At 38.2% G+C, this 18,796-nt stretch overlaps 1 protein-coding gene across 1 annotated transcript in view; it reads left to right on the top strand.

The window, feature by feature from the left end:
• The window catches only part of PDE11A (phosphodiesterase 11A), a 216,051-nt gene that overhangs the window by 98,922 nt on the left and 98,333 nt on the right, over positions 1-18,796 (top strand). The window contains exons 3-5 of the mRNA XM_084643060.1: positions 7,493-7,582; positions 11,675-11,815; positions 14,098-14,162. Coding sequence (XP_084499186.1) covers positions 7,493-7,582; positions 11,675-11,815; positions 14,098-14,162 — 296 coding nt within the window. The remainder of the gene's footprint in view (positions 1-7,492; positions 7,583-11,674; positions 11,816-14,097; positions 14,163-18,796) is intronic.

The following is an 18,796-nucleotide window of genomic DNA, read 5'->3' as shown; positions in this document are numbered from 1 at the left end:
TAGCCTCAGGCACACATCCACGTGGGAAATTTCAGTCCAAACAGTTGAAGATTGGCAAAGTTATGAGCAACTGAAAAAGGTCATTGTCTGGAGCGTGAGAGGCTACCTTGATGATAGGTGGCAATGCTAGTCTGCATTTATGTGGTTACACTAACTGTTGTACATATACAGTCCCTTTTCTTGTGATGACCTCAGAGACGCAACACATACCTTTATTACTTGATTAATATAGTTCACTCTTAGCAGGACTTCCAGCAGGGTTTCTCCAGAGCTTGGAATTAGTTCAGACTGCAGAAGTACATCAGAAGTACATCTGCTCACTGGCTTGATCAGCCATGCTCATATTAAGCCAACTTTGCAGTTTTTACATAGGCTGACTATAAAGTGAGCAGGCTTTTGTTTAGCCCTGTTTTATATGCCTATAATAGTGCAGGACCTGGCTCTTTTAAAGCTTCTTCATTGAACCTTATACTGACTGACACTACCTTCAATTTTAGGTTGGGCTATAATTATGCCTTTCCTGTGATGGGTCCTAGGATGTCATACCTGTTCCATCCTAGACAGCCCTCTCAGTTCTGGCCTTCTCCATTTCTATTCTTCGCAATTTTTCTTCTCCAAATTTATTTTTAAATGACCACTGTTGTCCCTTTGTATCCCCCTCCCCTCTACCTCGTCAGACACCCTGATTTTAGGTTGAATTTTGAATCATTGTCTAGCAACCTAAAGGAATTGATGGGCCAGGTTCATTTAGAATAAAATTATTATTAGAGATTCAAGTCAGACAACATTTCCATTGACATTAGTAGGAATTTTGCTTGTGTAGACTACAGGATTTGGCAACTAAGTATTAATAGAGGTGGGTGGTTTTCCCCTGATCTCTCTTAACACTTCCACAAGTGTGTTTTGGCCTGGGAGAGTGTAATAGGCATATTTTCAGATTTCAGATTTATCTGAAACAACAAAGTTTATTTTGAGGCTTTCTTTGGAAGGTCGCATGCAGATTATTGTCCCCTCCCACACACTAAGTGCTAAACACAAGTAAATATTTAAGTATTAAATATGTCTGATAAAATGTAGCTAAACTAGGTTTACTAAATCCTGTCCACATTTTGTGTGTGTGTTATATGACAAAACAATGCACAACATGGCTCATCTAGATTTTTCAAGCTTCATCTGCTTTGGTGATGTCAGATCTGAGTAATACTTAACATAAAAGTGACTGGGGTTAGAAACAGGTTAAACAGAGAACTAAAATAGGAAGAGTGGATGAGTATAGTTCTAATGATATAAAAAACATTTTTAGGACTTCATTGTTATAAATCTGACTTCACCAGGATTTTATTTTTAGTCACTCCTATTTCAAGACTTGAGTATGTATAAGAAAAGATGCAGGGTCAGATTCTGTTCTTCACCACCTGGAGGGGCACCACAGAAAGTCCAGGCCAGGGGCAGGCTGTGACTTTAAGCCTTGTTTGTGCCCTCCTGATTCTAGGTTGTCCTAGGGCTGTAACAGCCCAAGCATCTCTCTGCTATGGCGCTGCCCCCTATTCCACCTCCAGCAGTCCTCCAACAGCAGGGTTCATGGGGATGGGGTCCAGCGTAAGTATCTGATCTTTTAGATTTTTACGGGGATTGTTTTCTACTACAGAATGTCGTAGGGATCTGGCTAGTGAAGAGACTATCTAGTTCCCTTGTGTGCGGGCAATCACATGAGGCAGACCATCACTTGCCTCATTATGGTGAAATTCTCCCTGGCCTCATGCAGGCTGTTTACAGCCCCGACAGGCTGCCAAATTTGAGATTGTATTATCTTTTCTTTGTCTCTGAAGCACCATGTACTTTTATAGCACTGAATAAATAATAACATGCAAACATGAATTTAAAAAACCTCAGAGGCAATGGACTAATCAAGCAATGTACTGCTCTTGATCTGTACAGCTCTCATTGATGTCCGGGGAGGTATGTGTATGGATTTAGGGTTCATAGAATATCCACAGAATATAGGGGTTCAAACCTGTAATTAGCTTGGAAAAAACTCTGGTTTTGGCAAATGTTTCTGTGAAGTGCAAGCTGCTGCTATGCTTTGATTTGATCAGAGACATGGATATAAGAATTGCCAGACACCGTACAGATGCCAGAACGTAATGTGATTTAGGGGAGTGTTCACACTTAACCCTATTGCAATTGATTTTGGTCTGTAGATTCTTGAATTTAATAAAACATTGATGTATTCCACCTATTTTTAAGAACATAGGAAATGTTTAAATGGTGTCACTGAGTCTGCTTTTTGAACATGCAAGTCAGGATGAGTAAAAACCAAATTTGGAGTGTCGTTGTAGCTGTAGCCGTGCTGGTACCCAGGGTTTTAAAGAGACAAGGTGAATGAGGTAATATCTGTTATTCAACCAACTCTTGCTGGTGAAAGAGATAAGCTTTCTAGCTCCACCTCTCAGCAGATTAGCTAGATCAGCTTATTACTGAGATTGCATTATTTGTACAAAATATGCTATCACACATTTACTGATGCCACTATGCTGTGGCGTACTGTTATAAACCAAGCTTCAGTTGCAAAAATAGATGAACAAAGTACATTTTGTAAACTTGTGTCATTGGATTTTTTAATAGTGTATTTATTTGCTTTCTGAACAATGTGTACAGTTCAAGCACTTATAGTGGGTTTCCTAGTAATTTAGTGCAAATTAGATAGGGTAAGAAATTACCCCCATAAGAAATTACCTTTCATGTTGCTCGTACTTTCAAAATTGAAAAAATGCTTGCTAATTGTGCCTTGGATTGGTAATTGGATATAGCAAGGATGAGTAACTTCATCTGTTGCGGAATGGTTTATATAATAAGTTGCATTTTCCCCATGAATTTCACACTGATGGTCAGTCCATTGGCATGACTACAGGCCATAGCTATGCCTCCCCACTTATTGCATGTTCAATCATAGACAGATTATATTTTCCTTACTCAAGCTTTGGACTTGTTAGCAGCAGCTCCTTTAAGAGTTTTAATGTCAGATATGAGCTGATAGAGTTTCTTGTGCAATAAAACCTTAGTGTTTGGTAAAACATTCACAGATCCAGATTGCACCAGGTAAGTTCCCTCTGCCTGTATTGTAGTGCAGAAGGGACAGCAGAGAGAGTACAGGAAAACAGCTCCTTCTTAAAATGTTCCTGTGTCACACTGAGGCAAATTAAAATAGACCTGTCATTTTTCTCTGTGTTCTTTCTCATCATTGCTGCTTTTTGACAACATATCTATGACCAAGCATAAGACTTCTCCTTTCTATTCAGTCTGCTCCTCCTGCCTTGTTTATTTAGTTATGCCACAGCTCAGTATTTTGTTATTGAATCACCACTTCATGCAGGAGAATTCAGATGTCAAAAACGGTGGGTTGTGACATCACTGAAGTGTTTAGTGCTGTTTATTATAAACAAGACACTTATATTTAAGGAAAAATCTTTTTAGTAACTAGAATGCATTACAGTTAAATAGATTCTGGCCAAGCATGATGCAATATTCTTTTACGTTGATGTGCCAGAGGACCTTTTATTACTCACCCATCAGTCAAAAAAAAAAAAAAGTATCCAAATTCATGGTGACATTTCTTCAACTATTCACTTACATACTCTTTTGGGAGCAAAACCCCTGAAGGATTTGGTATACTATCAAGTCTTCACAATAATTGGCTAAAATGTTCAAGGGCAGTCAGCTCACCATTGGATATTTTTGTAAAGCCAATTGCCATAGTGTCTAGCTTCTGTAATGGTACTTCTGAATGTTTCCTGTCTGTTAAAGGCTCACAGAATGCATCAGAAAACAGGTGTTTTGATATTGCAGTTGTAAATGCATATTTAATTTATTTATTAGAAGCCAAAATGTGATAAATTTGTTCTACTCCACTCTGTGATTTTGCAATAGAAGAGTCTTTAAAAAATGTCAGTAACCATTAGTGATGTGTCAATTACTGTATTACAGTTTTGCCAGAGACTGTTTAAGCAGCAGTAGCTATATGGCTCAGAAAAGACAAAATAGAGAGCAGCAGATTTTTGTTTTGCCAAACTCTCTTTTAAAAAGTGGCACAATTGCTTTAAATCACTGGTGGTGGTTCTCCATATGATATTGAATTATATCACTTAATTGTGAACTTCTATTCACTCATTTTCTTCTTTATTGTAAAGTTTTCAATACCTTTGCACTGCATGTTGTGTAGTCATCTATAGTTCTGAAAAGTGGGTGTAAAACACCACTTTTCTGAGCTAGTAGCAGTTTATATACCAACTTTTCACAGGTGCAAATGATTATACACAAGGTGCACAGCTATGGCAAATGAGGCCTGCTGAGTGGTTGTCCATCTCACCAGACAGTAATTTGTGCTCTCAACCATTTTTGTCATTCTTGAAAATACATGATGTGTCTTCTTATACCACACCCTGGTGTCTAAATACCTTGGTCTAGAATAAAAGTTTTGCTCCTGACTCTAATTGTGCAGGACTAGGTTCCAAACTGGTTCTAAAAGTTATATATAGTAAAAGGTTAAAAGTATTCAAATCTCATGAATGCATCAGGTCAGACTTTTTCTTGTAAGCAATTTTTTTCTACAGAGATCTCTTCCCTGACTATGGCATTCAGTGATGCATCACTAGTAACCAAGTTTTCTATTTTTTTTTAACAGAAACTAAACAGAGAGTTGTAAAATTCTCCCAGTGCAGTTTTTGGTAATGAAAATTTGAAAGCTTCATTCTTTCCCGTCTGGTAGAGGGGGAGGAGTCCCTTCAAGCTCCCTCCAGACCCCACTTCAAGTCCTTATATGGCCTCTCTCTCCCCACTCTAGCAAACACCTAAAGGGGTTCTTGGAGAAAACAAAAGAAAAGTCCTCTCCCCTCTTTCTTCTGTTATGGCAGAGAGGCATCTGTGGGAAAATAAAGAAAAGGGTCTACCTCCAGCCCCTCCCCGTGGGGCATACTGCTCTGAGGCTGGGTCATGCAGCTTCTGGAGCAGTGAGGCTTGTTGCTGTCTCCCTATCGGTGAGCCTGTCTCTGCTGTCTGAGGCAGGGCTACCCTCCTCTAGTTCACCACCCCTTTCTGTGTCAGGTTTTCCATTTTTAAGCTCCCCTCTGTCCAAGCATAAAAAGCCTCTCTGTCAGTGTGAGGGCATGCCACTTCATACCCACTCCCTTTGGTCTCTTTGGCACTTTCATGCATTACGGTTGTGTTTTTACTTTTAATTTTCATTTTGAATGGCCTTTCCCACTGATCATAATCAGTCAAACCTACCAATTTGGATTTTTTTAATGTAGAAAAGAATGTTAAAATTGACACATTTGAAGATTAGAGCAATTGTTGCCATCCCATTGATAAAGAGCAAACGTACCTTCTGTCTAAAATGCATCATTTTAGTTTAAGGAGAAACACCATAAGAAAGAACAAAGGAGAGTCTTTGAGGGAGAACAGTGTGTGTGTGTGTGTCTCTGTCTCTCTCCCCTGTTGCAGGCTGCAGTAACTAGGAGAACAAAATTATTACTTTAAAGGTGAAAAAGACAGAAAACAAAGACATCACAGTTTCATAGCTGCTACACACCAGAGCAACTCCATGTTTTCAGGAGATACTCTCAGAATTCTCATCTTTGTACAAAGGCCAAGTGTAATGGAATGCTAAATTGTACTATGCTGTTTAGCCACTTGGCGGCATTGTGTAAAATACTTTATTTAAACAAACCTCAGCCATTCCTGGCAGAGCATTAAAGGGTCTTATGATGAACACAGCTGGTGTGTATAAGCAAGCTCTGTGACTAGTCTGTATATGGTACAGAAGTACATGACACCAAGTAAATGGACAGGTGAGACCAACACAATGGTAAGGGAAGTATCAATCAAATCAGTAGGGTTCATCCCATTGATTACTAGGAAGTTCCCTGAAATTTGGAAATTGATCAGATATGGTCTTTACAGACAAACAGAGAAATGCCACTGAATTGAATGTTATGTCTCACTTTGCTCAGTCAACAACTGCACAAAAGATTGTTCTTGGCATAATACCAACCAGGTTAAGCAACAACTGTTCTGTAAATATCACAGGACCTGAGGCTTCCATCTGTGCTGGGGTCTGTATTACTAATACATTATGGAAGCTCACCTCTGGCTCCAAGATTTCAACCCTGCTTTCCAAGAGACTGTTATTTTTGTTTGTGCTTTGTTTTGTAAACAAGGTAGACATTATACCATTCACATGTAAGTCTGATTGGATGTAGAAAACCAAACTATTCTCCTCCGTGATGTTTATTTTTGTATTCATCTCATCAATTATTCCTTCCAAGCATGTCAAGATAGACTGATTTTTTTCTGTCTAGCCATAATCTCTTCCAGTATCCCTCTAGTTATCTGATTGCCTTCTTCCTCTCCTTCATCATCACTTTCAGACCAGGGGCTTAGTCCTGGTACCGGGCTGAGTGCCGTCAGTTCTAATGGACTTTGACAGACCTTGAGGACTCTTGGCATCTCATAAAAGGTGCTCAGTGTCTCACAGGACTGGGCCAGAACTAGCCAGCGGTGCCAATGCTGTATCTGTTGTTTCAAAGCTCTGGTTTGAAAGTACCAGTATTCTTATGTTTTTACTTTCTTGTTGGTATTGTGAAGTCACCTCACCTCACCTCATGTGAACTTTATGCACAAAATCCTAAACTTTACAGTTATTGAAGTATTTGGCTACAGGATTTGTTCATTTGAAATACAGAGCCAGCACAATCTGTGGCCACTTCATTCCCTGTCACTGTGGTTCTCACCTCCCTCCCTAGTATTTTTAAAATAAAGTAAATGGAGTGAACCTTAAAAGATTCAGTGTAGTCTCAAGTTTAGATTCTTACCTAAATGCATATGAACTTTTTGAATTTTCTTCCCCTTTTGCCACATTTCTACTCAACCAGATGCTGTTCCCTTCTTCCTTCCCTCCCTACAGCTCCTGAAGCTTGATCTTCAACTCTGTTCCTCTCAGAGTCAGTAGGAGCGTCAGTCTCTGCTGCGGTTGCCATCTTCAGATGTTGCATGTTTGAGGGGGGAGGGGAAGGGGTTACCATGACAGAGGCAATCCCAAAAGAAAGGGAATCCTTTGACTTGGGGAAACTCCAGAGTATTCAAGATTTTAATGCGGTTTCCACCTGAGGACAGATTTCCACACTTGCTGAGAATCCTGCAATGGATTTGTCAGAATAATAGCAAAGATCCTCACCAGCTGAATCCATAAATCCAAATAGTTTTGAATCTGGTTTGGTTTGGTTTGGGGGGCTAATGTTTGAAATAGTTCTTTCCCCCAATCTCTAGGGTCCATTCACAGATAATTTGTTTTGTTTTTACTTATATAATGGAAGACTTTAAGGGTGCAGAGCACTTCCTGAGAGTTGCCAAGTGTCCTCAGATCTCATTGCTAAATAATATGGATGCTTACGTTCAATAGTGTTTCTTAATGACCTAAAATTTCTCTATGAAACAGGTGATGCAGATGTACCTCCCATTTTGTGGAATTGCCATATCTAACGCTCAGCTATTTGCTGCTTCAAGGAAGGAATATGACAGAAGCAGAGTAAGTAGAGAGCAGCACGTTGGACAGCTATCAAGCACATCTCTCTTTCCTTCAAATTCCAGAACAGACAGTTTTAAGGAACCAATTAAGTTTTAGTTCAAAATAATCCCAAGAGAACCTTTTAAGTGCATGGTGAATGTCCTTGAAGCTACAGGCTTAGATGGTGGTAGATAAATTTGCTTTTGATGTTAAATGTTTGTTTCCTGTTGACAATTTCAAGTTTATTGTGCTGAGATAGGTGTGTTTAGAACCCATGCTGCAGAGTAGAATGAGTTACATTTCCACAGATTCAGATCTTTTTAAAATTCCAGAAATATCAACCCTCAAGCATCCTGTATTTGTAATATTTCATTTGCCTACAGGAGTGAGTTATGCAGGGTACTCCAAAGGAGTACAACCACAACCTTTAAGCCACACCGTTATGCATTCTGTACATAACACATATTTTGCAGAAAAAAGATCATGGAAATGTTCTAGTGAGTTTTTTTTATTGGTATTGTTTTTCTTAAATCTCTCCTCCTGTGAAGCTAAACTCCCTTTGTTCAATCCTCTCACTGAGTTCAGTGGGACCAAGATTTCACCCTATGTGTCCAACTAGGTATGATTTGTAAGGAGAGGGAAATTATAATGAACAAATATTAAAATCTCCAAATGTTACCTTAGATTTTGTATATATAATTATGTAATCATGAGTATCTTGGTATCTACCAGGACCAGACACCTTTGCTTTATGTCCCATTGGGAAGCTAGGAGTCTCCCCTTTCCAATAGTGTAGAGCTCTAGGTTGTAGATCATGAGGTCTTTATTCCTGTACAGCTCTGAGTATGGACCGCTGCAATTTTGGGAGAGAGGGGGAGAAGGAGACATTTTTGTGGCAGTTTTTTTAACAATATGGTGACTGAAGCTGCTCAGGGATTTAGCTATTTGCAATTAATTCTTTAATGTTATCTAAACTTACATAGGAGAGATTGAGGAGGAATTGCCAAGAGCTGTCTTTTGCTCTGTGGGACTTTATTAGTGGTAAAAAAAATCTAGTCTTTAATTTTGAGACTTGAGCTGATGGAACCCAAATCCTCTGTCATATAAACCTTATTTTCTCTTGAGACTAAACACTGGTGGTGACGTTTCCCTTTTATAGAAGCATGCTGACATTTCTGATGAAGTTGTGGCACAAAGAAAGAAGTAAACAAATAAAATAAAACATTTGAAATCATCAGATCACTCTGAAGGGAAACCCTTAAAGTGTTGATAATGGACTCTGGAGGAAGTCTCATTTTAATCTCCTTAGCCAGATGGGTAGTTTTAAACAGGAAAATATTATGGTGATTTTTCATGGCTCTCGAATACCTCCTCCCCTCCCCTAAATGTTTCACACTCACTCTTTATTAGAATATGGCAATTTCTGGGGATTGAGCACAGCTCAGGGAATTGTCCTGGAGAGAATTGTCCTTCCCTTCTTGATCACTATTTCAACCTCAAGTAAGTATTAACAAAACCCATTGCCATTTGGCAGCTCTGTGGTGACCTGTGTTCAGTGACACTCTAGAGTTGCAGGAAGAGCACAGAACAATGGAATGTTGGTTTGTACAGTTGCTATTTTACACATGCATGAGTTATTATTTTAAAATTTCTTGGTAGATTATGTTTTAGTGCCTATTTTACTTTCCTTGAGGCATTGCTTATTATATCCATATTAAGTTGGCTCAAATTTGGGGCCTGTCATCCCAGTTGTGGCTGTATGTGTTATCTGAAGAAAAGTTTTGTGGAATTTGTTTGACAAAATGTACATGGACATTCAAGCAAGCTCATTTTGATATCATCTTGGTTGTCAGTTTGAACTGCTTTATTATTTTTTTAGATGGGATTCAATTAAACTGAATTAATTAAATTGTCTTGTAAATATAGACCTTGATTTGGCAAGACAGCAAACCCTGAATAAGCCAACATAGAGAAGCTTGTATGGTTTAGATTGTAATCTGTGTAAATCAAGATTTTTCCCATTTGGACCCTGGTTTGCTTATTAGCAAGGCTCAGACTTCTAATTTTCTTTTATATATTTAGTGATATGGAGACACTTTAATGCAAGTGCTGTACCCAGTGACAAAATAATGGGTCAAATTCATCTCTAGTGTAACTTCAGTGTCTTCAGTTTACTCACAGGTACTAGAAGTAGGGGTTCTGGGGGTGCTGCAGCACCTCTTGGCTTGAAGTGGTTTCCATTATGTATAGCGTTTACCATTTGGTTCTGTGGGTCTCAGAACCTCCACCATAAAAATTATTCCAACACCCCTGGTTGATTTATATTAAAAAGAATTTGGCCCATTATATTTAAAATAGAAAAGGAAACTACATTTAAAAATATTTTCAACTCATGGTTAAGTTGTAAATTTACATTTGGGTGTTTATTTATCAGATTTACTCTTAAGGTGCAGATATAGGTTAAGTAGTAAACGTTGCCTGTGAAGGAAAGAACTATTGTGTTTGTGCCTTTTTTTTTGCTGTCTCATGTAGTATGAGAAAGGTTTAACAGCTTTTTTAAATTAAAAAAATATATATATATTTTCTTGTTTTGCAAATGGGTCCCAGAGCTCGGGCTCCAGCCCAAGCCCAGCAGCCTACACAGCAATGAAACAGCCCTGGATCCCAAGCCCTTTGAGACTGAGTTGGCCAGCTGCGGGTTTTTCATTGCAGTGTAGATATACGTATATAAAGTAAGATGCTAATAAGATCTTGTCTACACACAATTTGAGCACCAATTTGACTAAATAGCTTTAAAATTGATTTAGCGTAACTAGTGCAGGCCTTTTATATTGAGACTTTTATTTCAGATTAGAAGTGCCCTATTTTGATTTACCTTAAATTGGTAAAGAACTGACTTAAGCAAAATTATTATAGGAATACGAATATGAAATAAGTGCCCGCTGAAGGGGGTTACACTGATTTTACTAAATTAGTTTCTAAACTGATATAGTGAAATCAGAGCTCAAGTTGTGTGTAGACCAACCTTAAGTGTGATCAGAATTTGCCCCTTTGTGAAAGATTTAACATTCTTGTCCCTTCAAATGAGGGCTGAGAAAGTTCCTGCTGCAGTCCTCTAGTCCCTCCTGCAAAAACGGGTAAGGCAAGGCTTCGTATTCCTGATATTTCTAGAAAAAACGAGCAAACACAAAACACATTTCAGATCTCCTTCGCACATCATAATGAAAAAAAAGAAAGCAAACACAAGGGGCTCAATCTTCAGCTAGTCTAAATCAGCACTCCACCACTTCAAGGGAGCTATGCCTACCTGCACCAGCTAAGGATCTGATCCAATGTTTTTTCCCCATTTACAGATCACCTTCAAATACCTCCCTATCTTGGTGGCAAATGTTCACGTGGAATGTTTTTGCATGTCTGGTACCTTTTCATCAGATCTTAGGTCTACTTTTAATTGAGAAAATGGGTTCATTCGGATTTATAAAGGTTTGTGTAAGCTGATTGTAAAGTAAGGATCAGTGTGACTGTCTAATGTAAAAATATTTACACATCTTGTCTCTCCCTAGCCATGTCTTGTGTTTGAAATGGCAATGAACTTTTTAAAATAAATGAGTAAAGCAGGATTATTATTACAGGCATCATCATAATAATATTCTAAAACAAATCTTGGCCACCCAACCATAGGTCAGCACATGCGGACGTGTTATTAAAAGACACAGTTTTCCATCCCATCATGAAGCATATAAACCCTGGTAGCTAAATACTCCTATGAAACTTTGAAACTCTCTCTTCTTGGATCCAATCCAAAATCCATTGAAGTAAATGGAAAAAATCCCATGGATTGCAATAGAGTTGGACTGGGCCTATGTAGGGCCAAACTCAGACATCATTATTCAGTTCTTACTCACTCTTTACTCAATAAGAACTCCCATTGATTCAATTGACACTAAAATCAGTAAGAATTTTGCTTGAATGAAGACATATGGGGAGTTACTCTTAGATTTTCATCTATGTAACGAGATCAGAATCAGACCCAAAGAGTGCACATCTTTACAAGTAAATCATTTAATCGTCGTTTCTGCAACCAAAGTAATAATTTCCTGTCCTCTTATGCAGGCTTTGCTGGAGGTAGTTAATGACCTCTTTGAGGAACAGACGGACTTAGAGAAAATTGTTAAGAAAATCATGCATCGAGCCCAGACTCTGTTGAAGTGTGAACGATGTTCAGTGTTACTCCTGGAAGACATTGAATCACCAGTAAGTCAAATTTTAGAGAAGGTCTAATACATGAGTGGGATAATGTCTGTTTTTATTGTGGTGAGGCTTTTACATATAAAATGTAAGTACCATATTGCACAGTGAATGTTTTTCAATATATAATTCTTATTTTAAGTTATATAGACTTTATATTTATTTTTCTCAAAGCAAAACCACACCATCTGTTTCTAGTCCCTTTTGCTCACCTAAAGATTTTTACTGTAGTCACGCCAAGTTCTTTATGGAATTGACTTCAAGAGGAGTGATCCAGTTGTAGTTATATAGTTCTTACTTGCCTGTGTGTTTTTGTTTGTTTGGGGTTTTTTTTTGAGACCCTGGTCTCTGTGTGATGGTAGCAGCATTTAACTGAGAAGCAAACTGCTACTCTGGTGTGGTTATAAAAACAATTAAATGCTTTTAATCCATCTTGTCTTCTGTTTTCCTTTTCTCCACAATGCAATTGCTCCAAGGAAAAAAGTCTGTCTTTGTTGTATCATCTTCCTGAAACTCACTGCTAAAATTGTCATTTTTAAAAATATCTTACTGAATTGGTGGTGCTTGAAAGCAGCCTTAATATACACAACCAGATCCAGAGAACCATAAACCAGTTATTTAATGTGCATCTTTTAGAACCTAATTTGTTCTGCATGCATTTCAGCAAATAGGCACTAAATGCCTTTGTAACTATTTTTATAGCTTTTGTAGTTTTGCATCTTTTATTTTTGTTCAAATGTAAATTCACAAATATTTCCCTGAATCCTTCAGTATTTTCTGTTCAAATAGACACCATTTTGGTTTCATGTAAAAAATTTCTTTTTCGGGGGAGGGCTTCGTGTGTGAAAATTTAAAAATTGCTGGTGCCCTGAGGCTACAGTATTCTACACCTCTCTTGCCTCCCTCCTGTCTGGGGGTGCTCCATCTTGTTTTCTTTTGTCCCATCCACATTTCCCCCGTGTAGAAAAGTGGGAGAGGGACAGTGGAGCTGGGCTGTGTCCTCTTTGCACACACATCCAGTGGAACAGCACTGGATCTGTTGAATCTGGGAACTTTCATAGCCACGGAGGAGGCAGGAGGACTGGCCCCTACATTCTCTAAACTTTTCATTTGACTTGCAGTTTCTGGAATTGTAAGTGGGGTAAGAGTTAAAGATAACATGTTTCTTTCTGAGCCCATATGTAAGTGTATTATTATTATTATTACTGTGATTTTGGAAAATAGCCTGTTCGATGGAATACATGCCATCGTGTTCTTTCAGAGATGCGAGCTGCAGATAAACTCCTGGCAAACATTCACATTTGTGTCACTGGAGATGGCATTAATTGTAGCTTGAAACAACCCATGGTAATACAATGTGGGTATTACTTAAAAAAAGCCATGTTTATCTGAAGGTCATATACCAAGACAAGATGGTGCAATGGGGAATATTCTGTCCACTTATCAAAGGAATAATTATTTTACTCTAAAGTTATGTTAAAGACCAGGAGGTTAACAATATAAAAAGTTCTTATCAAGAATTTGATTTCATGCACCATTCAGCCTGTGCCTTTACAGAATCTCTGCGACACTGACATTTGCAGACTGCTGAACATTTCTTTAAGAATGTACACTGGTTCTTTGTAAGTCTGATAATCGGGCATCTCTGCAAGGACTGTGAATCATAACTCCAATACACTGGAGGAAATGTAAGTCATTGAGGCACCTGGTGCCAGCTGTTAAAAGCCAGAAATATTCTCTATAGGCCATAACATGCCATCAGCTGTTAAGAATAACTCCCCACTGAAATTAACCAATTAATTTAAATGGGAAGTTGTACTTAAAAGTTGTTGACTATCTGGCCATATTACATATATTAGAGGAAGTTCAGTTGGAGTTAATCTGGTCAACTGATGTTGTTGTGTTTCTCCTCTGATTATTTCTGGTTGTTTTTCAGATTATTTAGCTGCTTCATTTATGGACTATGATAGAATGAAGAACTGGTCCTTTTAAGTCATTGTGAGCCTCTCTCTATGCTGTAGCAAAACATTGTAGGAAAAATACTATTTTGGGAAGGAGCATGAAAAAAAATCAATTGAGTATCTTTATAGTTTACTTATGTTCTGTGTTGCAGTATAAATTTTGAACATGAATAGTCCACCTGAGGAATGTATGATTGAACATTCAGTCTAAGATCCCTGGCTAAAAATATAATTAATATATACAACTTTACATTGCTGTTGAATACATATGTAATTTTTCATGAAAAATCCCAAGTTCAGATAGAATGATTTTTTTTAATACAACAGGTGGTGAAGTTTACAAAATCCTTTGAGTTGCTGTCTCCAAAATGGAGTGCTGATGCTGAGAACAGGTTAGAACTCATCTTCAATGGTAATGGATTGATGGTTATGTCATAGTGAGTTACAGGTGTTTGCTCTATTAAACCTTAGTATATTTACTTATGAAACATTGGACTAAATTTGATTAAAATCAGCCTGATCCTGCACTTTTTACTCAGGCAAAACTCCCATTTATTTCCAAGGGAGTATTGCTTGAATAAGGCTCCACATCTACATACTGCCTTTGTGTCAGTGTACACTGCCGATGAGCCAGGGAAGATCTGAGGTCCCTTTATTGTTCATGAAGAACACTACTCAATTAATAGTGACAGATTTTGCTTTGCTTGGTGAGTATCAAAGTAAAAATAATTTAATACAGTTGTATTTTATTAATGGAATGATTTCAGATTTGTGCTGCATTGATTGAATGTAAAATGGTTTTCTGCAGTAGCGTCAAAGGGTTGGCCACCAGACTGTTTTTATTTCTGACCCCCGCTGAAAGGGAAAAACATACAAACCTCTGGAAATGCATGATGGTGAGATGGTAAATGAGTGTGGCTAAATGCCAGCTGGGAACCCATCTAAACGTATACCACAATCCATCCTTACTTTATAAACTCATCTGTGAGCCTGATCTTTAATTAATAGATTGGAAACAGTAGTGCAAACAGATATTTTTGCATAACCGGGGCTACCTTCCAAGTGCCCAATCCTGCAAGGTACTGAGTGTTCATTGCTCATTTAAAGGCCCCAAGAAACCAACCTATTGCATGGGAATTCAGGGGTATCATTGAAAGCTTTTTCCCTTCCCTTAAGGTTGAATCCTAAAACTGAATCTTATCCCAAAAATTTCAGTGAAAGCAGTTTGTATTGCTTTTGAAATTTGTATTAGGAATATAATATGAATACTACAAAAAACCCTCAGTTTCTATCCTGCTAACAATAACTTGGCAGGTAGAGTGGAAGTATGGTTTATATATATGCACTCAGGACAATACAAAGTTGCTAAATCTAATTTTAAGCCCTACCAGCTTTGACAGTCCCCTTTTAAGAATACAGTAAACTAAAATTCACTTTTCCTAATGCTGTACTACTTCACTTCCAAAATTGTAAGGAGAGATCCCACTCATAGCTACCATGGTGATTAGAAGCATTATAGGTTAGGTAATTATAATGGTAGTGCTTAGTACTTTATGAAAATCATTTCATCCATAGATCTCAAAGTGCTTTACAAAAAGTGGATAGCATTATATCATCCTCATTTTATGGATGGGGAACCTGAGGATCAGAAGGGTTAAGTAACTTGCCCAAGGCTACATGAAGTCAGATGCAGAGCCAGGAATGGAATCCAGGTCTCATAACTCCCATCTGTGTCCTATCAACCAACAGAGAGGGATGGGATAGAGGAAGCAAGGAGTAAAAGGAAAATGAGCAGGAAGAAATGAGAATGCTGGGTGTATGAACAGTTGACTTGCTAGTTCACGTGAGAATTATAAATTATTGCTTTTGATCAGGAACCTCAGAATAACAATGGCTCTTTCCTAAGACAGTTAATGGGGAGGAAGGGTGTCTGTTTGTTAAAGCATGGGACCAGGACTCAGGACAGAAGATTCTATTCCTCATTGTGCCACAGATTTGTTTTGGCCTAGGCAAGTCATTCAGTCCCTTCCACATTTGTGTGTGAAGAGGAGCATGTGCCCATGGAAGGAAGTCCAGCTCTGTGGCAAGCAATCTCATGTCCCATGCAGTTCCTGTTTTGCAAAGGAACTGAGGATGGGATAGTGAGCAGGCCAGCCTCCTTTGGGTTCCCACCCCAATTCTTGCACTGCACTCCCCTTCACACTGTGGGACATCCCATTCAGGGTGGGATTTGGAGGAAGCCACAGTAGAGTTCGGCCTAGATGCACACTTTGCAGGCACTGTGCTGGGTTGTAGGATTGGGTCCATAATTTGTTGTGTGTCTGTACCAGTACATATAGGGTAGCAGAGATTCTTACTTCAAACTTTTGATATAAAATTTCAGAAGTTGCTATAGAATATATTCACACATACTGATGCTGTTGCTTTACATATGATTGAGTCAAGAGTAACTTCATTTTAATCAAGCTATGTGAATGAACACATACATGCATGGTATCAGTTTTTTCAACATACATAGTTGTTTATGCCCATATATCTCAGATTAGCAAGCCCTCTATCTCTCGTATAAAAAATGACATTACTTTTAATCTTTATTCTGCATGGAAAGTCAGGCTGGGTTTGCAAAGGTCAGTTCTAGACTGGCAGTTAGCGTGCCACATTTAAATCTGCACGGTCATCCTAGCATGCGCACACACACACTAATTAGTTGCACTACAATGGGGAAATAAAGGTTATTTGGGATACAAAACAATGCCCAAAGTCCTTGACATTTGAAAATTATTTCCAATGACTTTTGCCCTTTTCACTCGAGAGTTTGCAGTCCTTATTCAGGAAGACTCCTACTGATTTAAAATCACTGGGTGTTATGCCCGAATGAAAACTGCAAAATCAGGTTCTTCATTGTGGCTTTAGTGAAGATATATGTACCATTATCTGAAACTGTAGCAGGGAGCCACGCAGACTGTTGAGTGGGGAAAGTACTAGGCAGAAATTCTACAGTGAAGCAGGGTGGCTCCAGGGATAATATAGCTTTCCAAATTCTAATGCCTTTCCCTTGTCATTGTTAGAAGAAATGGATTTTGTGTGTGATCCTTTACCTTTCTCAACTGTTACTTCCCTAAATATTGTCATGGTGAAACAACCCTGATTATCAGTAAATATTCTCCTTGCTTCATATCTTTTTTTTCCTCTGCAGTTATTTGCAAAGAAATAGCCTTGGAGACCATGTTTTCTTTGTGTTCATCACTTGTTTGATTTGTCAGTTTCTCATACTACATGGTTGGTTTCAATTTATGAATAATCATGATAGATTCACATTCTCATTTCTAACAGTCATTTCATTCTTAAAGTGCAAGTTTTGCCAAATGTTTCTAATTTCCCTCCCCCTTTTAAAAAGTATAAAATTTTCTTTATTCACATTACTAACACCTTTTTAAAAGTCCTGAAGGCTCAATGCTCATCTGTGCGGAGTTTAGGCTTGATGAAGATGAGGTGCAGGGAAGGTGTCTTTAAGACATCTTTTTTCTCCTCCTATCCGAGGAGCTGAAATGGCTTGTGGCATAATTTAGAGCAGCCAAAGGGCTGCTTAAAGTTACAGTGGCTCTGATAGTCCCATACAATCCCACACTCCCATAGCAGTTTTGTGCTTTCTCCCTGCCCTTGGTACTCCCTCCTCCTATGTGGAGGAAGTGAGGAGTGGGTGGCATAGAGTTGCCTAAGAGGACCCTGCACTACTCAAGTATTTCCCTATGTCAGGGGATCCTTAGCTGCCCATTTAGGGCAGCTTCCCATTTGCTTTGTGCTGTTGAGTCCGAGGATTGAGCCTCTTGATTTAAATTTACACCAGAAATAAATACTGAGATTCTTCCTCCTAAAATCTCAGTCACTCTCTCCGTAGAGTATCTGTAAAACATTTGCTGGTGATGTAGACAACATGCTTTTAAAACTTCATCCTGAATTATGTCTAGTTTTTTTTAACTTGAAATTGTTTGCTGCTTCAAATGCTTGACACTCATAATCCAGTATGGATTTTATCAGTCTCACATATAATAATAATGTCCAGATTTTAATCTTTGCTGTAAGTCTTACAATTCTACCGATTTTATGGGGTTTTTTTTGTTTTGTTTTTAAAAATACACACCAAGTGCTTTGCATCTGTAATTATAATTTTACCCTTAAAGGTTTTTTTCCTCTCAGGTCTGTGATGTCCCTGGAATAAATCTTAAATTATTTAACCAAATTTTGCACTTATCTTTGAAATATTAAAATATCAGTTTAGATTGCTGTCAAAATATTTACTATATAATGTATTTATTAGATTCACTCAAAATTTTTGTCCCAAATTAAAATTGTTAATCTTCTCCTTTTTTCAAAGCATCTTTATTTATAACTTTGCTGAACATTTTTAACATTCCTTTGAAAGAGGCAAATTCTATGAATTCGTCTGCAGAAAATGAGCATAGCCAACTAAATCAATCCTCTCTCATTGACTGAGACATCCAGCTGTTTTAATACTGTATTGCCTGAAAATTGCTAGTTATTTCTCAAGGGAACTCGAGTCCCTTTGTTCTTTAAAAATGCTTTTTAACTGTTGAAAATTAGAGAGTTGTCACTTCAAACCTGAGATGACTTGCATTTGTTTTTGCACTTATAGACAGCTACCCATTACCTAGGTCATAATCCTGCTCTCAGTGAGTCAGAATGAATTTTGCTATTGACTAAATGAGAATAGGATGAGATCCTTTTAGACTTCTGCAGAGTGGGTGTAGAAGGGTGGTGAATCAGGCCCATGATTTTGATATCCTGTGCTAGTTTTGCTGCCAGTTTTGCAGCCTTTAGGCTAGCTGTGGCAGAGAATCAACCTTGAAAAGGAGTAGCATTCTCCTATTATATGTCCATAGGTTCTTATTGCTTCAACACTCATGTTATCTATTCAAAAGACTACTTCATGATTCCTTATCCACATGCCCCACGCAACTGAGTTCACAACTGCATATCAAAATTACAAAAATGTGACACCCTACAA

This window comes from Lepidochelys olivacea (assembly GCF_965140295.1).
Source record: "Lepidochelys olivacea isolate rLepOli2 genome assembly, chromosome: 11".
Lineage (NCBI taxonomy): Eukaryota > Metazoa > Chordata > Testudines > Cheloniidae > Lepidochelys > Lepidochelys olivacea.
The sequence above is the reverse complement of the archived record's forward strand: the minus strand, read 5'-3'. Positions and strand labels throughout refer to the sequence as shown.